This window comes from Drosophila biarmipes, chromosome 2R (assembly GCF_025231255.1).
Source record: "Drosophila biarmipes strain raj3 chromosome 2R, RU_DBia_V1.1, whole genome shotgun sequence".
NCBI classification, from domain to species: Eukaryota; Metazoa; Arthropoda; class Insecta; order Diptera; family Drosophilidae; genus Drosophila; species Drosophila biarmipes.
Window position 1 is genome coordinate 17121442 of NC_066615.1, and position 10051 is coordinate 17131492.

Below are 10051 nucleotides of genomic sequence, written 5' to 3' on the forward strand. Positions count from 1 at the left end.
TGGCCGTGGGTTCACAAGTTCCGGAGTCGGAACTGGCACTGATTGGGGTGTTCAGGGATGGCTATTGCTGGTTCACTTCACTAGATCCAACAATTCTAGCAATGTCTTAAAATATTTTGGATTTTTTTTGTAATCATTAAAGTTTTTGTATTCTTTTTTCTTCTAACAACGAAATCTAACAAGTTTTCCGATCAAACGCAGTTTAAATTTAAGGCGAGATCAGATTGTAGTTCCTTTTAATAGCTACTGGTTCTGCTCCCGGGAAACATAAGTTCAGTTTTGCAGCCCTAGATGCTACAGATGATTTTGTTGGTTCCAAATTAGTGACGGGCACGTGTCTCCCGATTACTTTGTTTTGGTTTTCTATTTTTATAAAATACAAAATATCAATAAGCTTGCCTTTTAGGTATATATACATATACAAAATATAAAAGCTTTTATCTTAAAAAATGCTTTCTGAATAAATCTATGCTTTCTTACAATTTTTTCTTTTGTGGTCTGGTTTAAATATTTATTGACAAGTAAATTATGTTAGATAATTAATATAATTAAAACCAAATAAAAATATCTGCTCAAGTATAAAAGCCGTGGATTAGATATACAATCGCGGTCACGCACCCACCTCTATTCCACATGCCGCTTGTGATAGTCTGAGCGCTACTCCCCGGAACCAGTTGTGACCTGGACTGGTTCTTTTCGGCACCTTTTGTTGTTGTCTGATTTTAGTCTGTGTTTCATTCTTCATCGTTTAAGGGCATCGGAAGCGGAATTGCCTGCAAATTGTAAACAAATCACCAAAAAGCTGTTAAATTCATTCAAATCATTGACGATTGACAGTTGTAGACGTCGGTTATGTCATATTCGAATATTTTTCGTGACTATATCAGTTAATAAACGAGTTTATCGGGTCGTAGGAAGGTAAGTGCAAATTTTTTTCCATTAATTTGTTTTGTTTTTAATCTATACAAAACACAGTGTACTATAATTGTTCCTTAACTATCAAAATGAATGTTTACCTCGTAACTGGGTTTAATTTTAAGGATTTTGAAGATTTTTTTTATTTGGGCTGGGTACCATACGTCAGATATGGTTCGGGTCTTTCAAGACATTTGTGTTTTCAGGGTTGTCAGGTGGTTGCAATTCGTATAACTTAGTTGAAATCTGATCTATATCTGGGCTCATGACATTGCCGAATTGTCGACTAAATGATTGATATATCCACGTGACAATCGACCGCATTGCTATAGCAAGCCAAAAACATAACCCGCCGGTGGCAACCCTGCTCGGCAGCAAGGTCACAACTTTGCATTTAATTGCATTTTAGTTGTACCAACTAGGATGCAATGCGTTTAACATAAGATATAGCTCAGTCATAATGCAAACCTGACAACCCTGAAAACATAAAATTGTACAATAGGTGAATAAAAACGTTGCCCCGTTTTGCCTTTGCTTTCGCTTGCAGCTTGCTGGTTTTAGTTTTTTCGGGGATGTGCCTCTATGGAAAAGCTAATATCACAAAACTGTAGAGGGCGCTGAGGGGATTCCAAAAATGTCCTTGGTTTCGTAATATATGGAAAAACTTGGATGTTTTTCGACCTAACCTCACTCGGCACCAAAATCGATACGTAACCTAAAAAGAATGTGAGCGCGTTGCAAAACCGCACACAAGCACATTTAGGTATACATACAAACTCACACAGCACACCGTTGCTAAAGCGGGCGTACTGTGTGAGTGAGTGTGAGAGAGACGGCTATAATAGACATAGCGTCCAATGCAGGTTCAAATATAAGTATTAAAATAAAAAAAATTGACTCTTGAGATGATAAATCAATTGGTTACTTTTTGTTGCAAAAGAAACAAAAGGTGCATTTATCTTTATTTACATTTGTTTGTATGTGCGTAGGCATGCCTGGGGTATGGAATCTTAAAAAAAATTTTCATCGGATCAAGTCGTAATCCTCTGATACTGTAAGCCTAGCTCGTAGGACCACTCCCCGAATAGAGCTCCTTTCCCGGGCTTGGCTTTCAACCAGCAGATATAGCCTAACGACGCCTCAATTTTCGTTTGCTTTCTGCTGTAGTTGTTGCTTTTTGCCCTGCTGCTGTATCTTTGTCGTGTGGTATTCGGCGCTACGCGAACTTTATTCAATTCCTACATACAGACAATATATATAGCCACGTGTATATATGTTTGGCCTCCTGCTCTCTCTCGCAGTTGCTCTCCGCCCCCTCTGTCCGTCCCGCTCGCTCCGCAACTCTACGCGAAACCGGTATCCTGCCAAGGTCCTAAGTGCATCTCTCGGAAAGTCCAGACGGACGGACCCTAGATTCTAAGTTCTGAAAGTTTGGAAGGTTTTTTTCGGCAAGGTGTATTTTTATTATTTTTTTATTTTTTTTATTCATTCCAGCTTCTGCCTTCTTACATATGTATGTATATATACAAATACGATGTTTTTGTTTTGTTTTTTTAATAATGCGTATAGTAAATCTTTTTTAAGGCCTTAGATTGACTAAAACCCGTTAATTTTTAATCATCTTTACTTAAAATATTCTCCTTTCATTAAGTAAAGTCCATACAGTCGTCTCGCTCTAACGGACTGCGTCCGCATCTCACCCTCCCGCAAGCAACAAAACGCGTTCTATTTGCGTTATTATTACACGTTTGGCTTTTTGCGTTGTTATCAAACATTGTCTAGTTCAATGAAGATCCCTCTTGCTTAAGGTTGATTTCTATATCATCCCCCGTTTGTTTTTTTTTTTCCTTTATCTTATTTTTTATTAATTTATGTACTACCATACCAAAGAGAACTGCCAACTTGCCAAAGAGAATTGGACCACTTGCTGCTATTACTTTGCCCTAGTTGTTGGGAAAGGGCAAAGTCAATGATGGGGAAAGTGATTTCCTTGGACCTCGGGTAGAATTAGAATTTGAATCTTATCAAATCATCCCGAGCCACGCCCTCCTGCCGGCTATCTCCCTGCCACTTTCCCATACGCCCCTCTCGCTTTTACCGCTCTCAGCTGTTTGCTCTTTCGCTCTCTTTATCGTTCGACGTCAGCTGGTTTGGCGTTCACCTCGTTCATTTTTGCTTGGAACGCGGCGTGAAGTTCAAGTCATTTTGATTTCTCCAAGTGTAGCCGAATTGAAATAAGTAGAAAATCGATCCCCAAGACGTCTAAGCTTGTAAGTCACCTTCGATTATAATTTTTATTATATTTGCACGTATCTATAGGCCAAAAAACGTAATTAACTCAACATAACCTCACTTTTAGTACCGAAAAATGTTTAATGTAAAGGAAAGTAATGTGTCGTTTTGTAACACTTGGTCATTTCCCCTGAACCTTTTCTGCACATTTCGTCACGCATTTTTCCCTTTGCACGAATATTTATCGTCGCTCGCTTATGTCTTTTCGCTGCAGTCGTGTTGTTATTGTTGCGTTCGGAAAGCGACGAGCGCTTGGGACAACCAACAACAACAACAATAACAACGCATGGTTAGTCTATAGGTAGATACACACCGAATCGAATCCGAAAAAAGAAAGAAAAAAAGCTGTTGGTCTTGAGAATTGTTTCTGGTTTTTTTTTGGATCGTACTACTATCTGACATAACCATCATATGATAATCCCGGGTTACGGGCTTCGCTTATCTTAGTGTTAGGGAGTCGGTTTGAATGAATTCGAGATAGAGGATTGGGTCTTACGTCGCAGTGGAATTTGAAAATATTCATTCGCTTAAGACCCGCTTAAGGAGTATAATTCCCAAGTTATTATTTTATAACTTGTAGAATATAAAATTCTGACCGAAGCTTTCGGAGAGCTTTCCTTTTAAAGCTTTCGCGCATTTCAGACAATTTTTTTTTGTTTCGGAGCATGGTGGTACTACAATTTTATTTTTTTTAATTCTTTATTTTTGTCAGTCCTAAAACCAGACTGCTAATTTCTTAAACAGCAGTGAAGGGGATGGTGCTTTGGTAGCGCGGTAGCTCCCGCGGAGTTCATTGTCTTTAACAGGGTTGCCATGTCACTGCCAGAGTTGCCACAATCCGTCAAATACTAAAATGTTTTTCAATTTTCTTTCAGCATTTCAATGGTTTCGGAATAGTTTGAAAAAAAAAAATTAAAATGATGGAAGTAAGCCAGAACATGGAGCTGAAGGAACTCTCCACAGAGGGCGCTTTAATGCGAACTCTTTCCTCAGACCTCGGCAGTGAAGTTGAACCTCTCCCCACACCTGGTAAGTGCAAATCAATGTAATAATTATCTTAGATTTGGGTATATTGATCTTTTTATTACAGCAATTGTCAACGAATCGAGCCGAACGTCCGCCGATGAAGATGACCTATGTGAGCTGACCAATGGGGTCGAAACCTCCCACAGTAAGGACATCAGGGAGGCGGACAAACCGATTAGTGAATCGGAACAGGAACGCAATGCCGGCAGCGATTTGGACGCTCTGCTGGACAAGATTAGCTCCATTGTGGACTGTAGTCCCAGGAATTCCGATGATTTAGAGACACTCGATAAGAATGAGGAATGCGACTCTGCGTCCACAAAGGAGAAACCAGCTGATGAGACGGACGAAGAGCAGGCTTTGCAAAGAGAATTAGAAATAGAAGAAAAAGAAGAAGAAAGAGAGGTATCGGAATCAAAAGAAAACGAAGCGCGCGTGGAGTTGGATTCCGAAATTGAGACTGAGGAGAAAGCTGCTGGGGAGGACATCGAACACAACGAAGAATCCGCCCCAGCTGAGGAAACCACAGAGGAAATCGATGATTTGAATGAGCCGGTCGAAGAGAATATTGAGAAAGTAACAGAAGAAAAGAAAGAATCGGAAGAAAAAGAAGAAGACAGACCACATGATGTGGATAACATTGAAAAGGTCCCGGAAAAGCTAAACACATCCACGGATGATGTGTTTATGGATGCCCTAGACAGCATTTCCAGTTCCGATGAGTTTGATATCGTCGCTCGACAGGAGTCCCAGAAAGCCAAGCAAAGCAAAAATCTGAACACCAATAATAAACCAGATTCCAACGATCTCGATGAGATTTCGTCCGATGATGATGATGTTCTTAAAAACGAGAAAGTTGATAAACCAGAAGAACCAAAAGTGGACATTATAGATTTAGACTCGTCGGGCGACTGTGTGGTTTGTGAAACACCAAGGGAGGACGAGAAATCGGTAGACAAATCAGAAGTTACCGATAAAGTTAATCTTAATAAAGCCTTATCACAGAACACGAAGACTGTGAAAGAGAATATCTCAGAAGGGCCCGAGGAGGTGGCTCAAGATGAACCTATTCAAGCTAGCGAAGAGGAAGACAAGTTACCAGAAATTGATGAACCCACGGAGTCTATGTCAAATGAAGACGAGGAGACAAAGGTAACCGAAGAGATAGAAGAGTCAGTGCTGATAGAGGACGAAGAGTCTATGTTAGTCGACAAAGAGCACGAAGAGTCCGAAAAAGCAGAAGAACAAGAAGACAACCAAGCAGAAGATTCCGAAAAGGACAAAGAAGGGGAAGAACAGAAAGAGCTCAAGGAAACTGAAGATTCGGAGGTGGTTTTAGAAACAGAGGACCTTGAAAAGGTATCTGGGGAGGCGGAAGAAGTGAACTTGACAAAAGAGGAGAAGGAAACAGAAGCGCTGGAAGAGGCAAAGCCAACAGAAAAGCTGGAAAAGGAAAAACTTGAGCCGGAAGAGGACAAGGAAACAAAAGAACCCGAAGAGGAGAAGGAAAAAGAAGAGCCGGAGGAGGTTAAGCCAGCGAAAAAAACGGAGGGGTCCGTGGAAGTTGAATGCGAAGAAAATCCAGAAAAGTCCGACCAAATGGAGGTGGAGTTTCAAACTCAAACCCAGGAAATGAACGACACCACGATAGACGATTTGTTGATGGAGGTGGACAAGGGCAAGGACACCCTTGAAAGCGAGGAAAATAAAGCATCAAAGGTTATATCAGAAGAAGATAAGGAACACAAGCTAAATGGCATATGCGAGAAGCTAACAGACGACAGTTATGAGCATTTGTCTAAGGAGAAACCAGCTGTCGAGAAGGAAGCCAAAGAGCCGGAGTCCGATGATGAAGTAATTTTCTTTGAGCCCCTGGATAAGTCAAATAAGATTGAAACTGCCACAGAGCCAACGAGTGAACAGTCCAACAAACCTGAAGCGAGGGATGACGAAGTTGTCCTGGTTTCCGAGGATGAGGAGGAACAACCTCGGGAAAAGAAACTCGAAAAGGAAGTTCAAGGTTCCGCGAAAGAATCCACTGCCTCAGGCCTTCCCAATGATTCCACGGCAGAATCCGTTAAGGACAAAGACCTGCAAATGGACAATTCCGACAATGCGTGTGATCAGTTTGAGAAACTGAAAACGCCCAACAAGGTGAAGTCCACTGCCATGGAGGATGGAAATAGTAACTCCAGCAATCTGTTGCGGCCTGCCGAGGACTCTGAAGAGTCGGCACCAAAACGGGTGCGTCTTAGTACGGATGATAAAGTAGTACCCGAGCTGGAGGCGGACCTGGAAACAGCCACAAAGTCCAGCAGCGCGGAAGAAGACAAGAAGGATATTTCCAAGCGGAGCCATGATCACCTGGACGGCAGTCCGGATCGGGAGGATGCAATTCCTAATAAGAAACCTAAGACTGAGGACTCCGAATCGAATAGCTCTTGCGATGGCATGCTACAAATCGATATGGAAGGAGAGGACGACAAGGAGCAAATAAAGAAAGCAGATTCCCCCAAAAAGGAGGAAGTTGAGAAACCCAAAATTGAGCTCTCGCCTGCTCCGGAAATTAAAAAGGATGTAAAGCCACTGCGCCTGGAGTTCTTCAAGGCCTTCCGACGCAGCATCGACACCATGTCGCGCGATGACCTGGAGGAGCTGGTGCTGCAGAAGGTCGTCGAGGCCATGCTGGTCAAAAGTGATTTCGCGGACATCCGTATGCAGCTGGATAAATGCGAGAGCACGCTGACCACGTATCGCCGCAAGATCGCCGAGGTGTCTAAACAGTTCCTCGATCTAGAGACGGTGCACAAGCGGGTGCTCAAGGATCTGGAGGCCAAGAATTCGCACTACACCGCTCCTGTGCGGATCACGCGAGCCGTGGGACTTCAGGTGGGCATTCCGTTCAAGGCCATGAAGCCCACGGTCGCTGCTCCGGATCAGTCACATGCTGCAGGCAGTATGTTGGCGCCTCCCAGCGGAACGCCTCCCAAGGCCAGCACCTCCCCGATGCGATCGCCCATGCGCTCCAGGCCACCACCTCCTGCCTTTGGTCCATCCTCCAGCTCATCCGGTGCGGGTCCGGGCCCAAGTGGCACTCAGATTCCCAATCTCCATCAGCAGCCAGCTCGGTCCACCGCCAACTCATCCCAGTCCCCGGCAACTGCGGGCGCTACCGCGCCTCCTGTGCGCAGAGGCTGCCTGCAGAAGGTCACGCCCCAGCGACCGGGACCTGGTAACAACCTGCCACCCGTGCCACAGACTAACAGCCAGTCCACTGCTCATCTCCTGCAGAACTCACCGCCAAGCGGTCAGAGGACTATGCACGCCTCCAAGCACACCGGAACCACTGCCTCCATGGCGGCATCCGTAGCCAAGGGCGCCATGCGAAACCGGAACTCGGCACCCTCCTACTTCTCCCAAAAACAGCAGCAACAACAGCTACAGCAGCAGCAGCAGCAGCAGCAGCAGCAGCAACAACAGCTGCAGCAGCAGCAGCAACAACAGTACCAAACGTAAGTACTTCTTAATCTTAATCGTAGTATTATTTTTAAAGGGAAGTCAAGAGTTATGTAGAGATTAAGGATTGTACTCTTGATAAGCATAAACATACTATAAATTCGGTCGAAACTGATAACAACTGAGTTCGTACCAACTTGGATCTTTAAAAAGTATATGAATTGCAAAAAATCAAATAAAATGTTATGGTTTATGACAAATGACATATGTACGAATGTAATATTGACCTAATTTCCTTTTTGTTTATTTTTATCGTCTTGAACTTAGAACTGTGTGATCATCGTAGCTCTCAAAATATGGCACTTTAGACACTAGAATTTATTTTTAGAAACAGCCTATTACTTAAACTTTTCTAACCCACCTTTTTTATATTTTAGAGCTCGTCCTTGCCCTGCTTCCACCACAGGCACAACCCCGACCAAGCAGGTGCCCAAGTGCACAACGAAAGTGCGCCCAATGCAGCCCCCGCTTTCCGGAGCCACGGTCTCGGTGCCCATGTCAGCTGCCGGCGGCACAGGAGCGACATCCGGCGGCTATGGCCAGCAGCAGCAGCCCAGCCTGGCGCCGGCCAAGCCCAAGGAGAAGGCGGTCATCGACCTCACGGACGAGGATGATGCAGCGGCGGCGGCTGCGGCAAAGGCTGCCCAGGCACAAATCGAGGCGAACGCTCGTCTGCGCCAAGCATCCAATGCGGCGGTCAAGCGAACTGCCCAGACTGCAGCAGCGACAAGAGGAGGCCGCGGAGGTGGCAATGTGGTGCGAGCGTCTCCAATGCAATTGGGACGCGTCAATGCCCGTCAAATAGTCCACAACAATGGAGGAGGTTAGTTCTAGTCAATCCACTCCAAAGATTTCACCTTGCTAATTGTTAAATACACCTCTAGGTCAGCGAAGTTCTCTGGGCTCAAACGTGACCATGCAGATTCGTTCGGAGAATACCCCGCCGGCTGCCTCGCGTTTAAGGTACTCGCATCCTGCCCCGCTGCCCTCATCTCCTGCCCAGCCCTTCAATCCCGCGTGGAAAGTGCCTCCCTCGCGTCCCGTCATCCGGATTAATCTGCTGGAGACCGGCATTGTCATCTCCTGGACGCTGGAAGACATGAGCCCACGGTTTGCCGAGTGTGTTACATACCAGATCTATGCGTATCAGGAGACGATCCACGAGCCGAGCACGGACAGTTGGCGGCATGTGGGCGATGTCAACGCAATGCTGCTGCCCATGGCCGTCACGCTGAATCAGTTCCAGGAAAACCAGCGGTATTATTTCGCGGTACGGGGCGTGGATAAGCACCAGCGATTCGGACCCTTCAGTGTGCCCAAGACATGGTCGTAAACGGATGCGGATGCGATGTCCACTGCCCTGGCCTCTTCCTTAGGTGTAGATTGTAGCCCTAGTGACCCACATGTAATTTATTTATGTACGCATTTCAAGCTTTTTAAACGTATTCACTTTGACAGCGTTGGTACTTCGTTTCTCGAAATTAGCCTGAATTATGAGTTTAGTTCTAAGTTTTAAAGAGATTTCGCGAAGGAGTTCATAAAAGTAATACATAATTACGTTGAGCAGCCAGTCCTCCTCTATAGCTAAAAGTCAGTAAGTAACGAAAAAAACAATTGTATTTTATTCACATTAGTTTATCACTATTAATTAAGTTCAAAACTTACATGAAATAATATACAACATTGAATAAATATCAAATGAGGAAATTATTTATTGTACATTTGTTTTAATTCTTGTAGGAGAGGGATATTTTGTGGAAACAATCTTTGAATAATTGGTCAATGCGGGCTGTCTTGGTATTTGTTTTTTGTTTGGGGGAACCTTTGAACCGAGTTTAATATATACATAGCAATATCAAGTGAAGCTAAGCGAGTTGATCCGGTTATTAGAAAACAATAATTGGTTCTCAAGAATTCGCGAGCAATTTTAAGCCTACATCAGTTAATTTCGCCCGCCCAATATTTCGTCATTTCGGTCATTCAAAGAGCCTTACAGTTTTTACTGTGACGTTAAAAAAGTTAGAACTAACTAACATTAGATAAATTAAAAAATTTAGTACCTTTTTAAAAAGTTATTTTGGTTTACTTTTGGGGCCATCAAAAATTTTAATGTCATGTCTAATGTATCATTCATTTGTCATTCGCTAGATAACTACAAAGCTTGTGTAAACTGAGGTGTATATTTCATTTAACAATTCAAAATATGCCTGATGTTTGCTATTAGCAAATATTATGTGTTTATTTAGCCTAATTGGTGCTTAAGTGGATTCTGCCTGGGGTATTGCATTATGTCCTGCCGGGG

The 10051-nt window shown here is 43.7% G+C and overlaps 1 protein-coding gene across 3 annotated transcripts; it reads left to right on the forward strand.

Moving 5' to 3' along the window:
• The first annotated feature begins 715 nt into the window (after positions 1-715).
• LOC108036501 (histone acetyltransferase KAT6A) lies at positions 716-9459 on the forward strand. Of its 3 annotated transcripts, XM_050887387.1 has the most exons (6): positions 716-918; positions 4083-4236; positions 4298-7676; positions 7716-7745; positions 8127-8572; positions 8634-9459. In XM_050887387.1, exons 2-6 carry the CDS (start codon positions 4125-4127, stop codon positions 9080-9082), a joined length of 4416 nt encoding a protein of 1471 aa, XP_050743344.1. In that variant the 5' UTR covers positions 716-918; positions 4083-4124; the 3' UTR covers positions 9083-9459. The 3 variants fall into 3 exon arrangements, with proteins under 3 accessions (XP_050743344.1, XP_016968188.1, XP_016968189.1); XM_017112699.3 differs by having other exon boundaries at positions 4298-7745; XM_017112700.3 differs by lacking the exon at positions 716-918 and adding an exon at positions 3067-3185 and having other exon boundaries at positions 4298-7745.
• Positions 9460-10051: the final 592 nt, after the last annotated feature.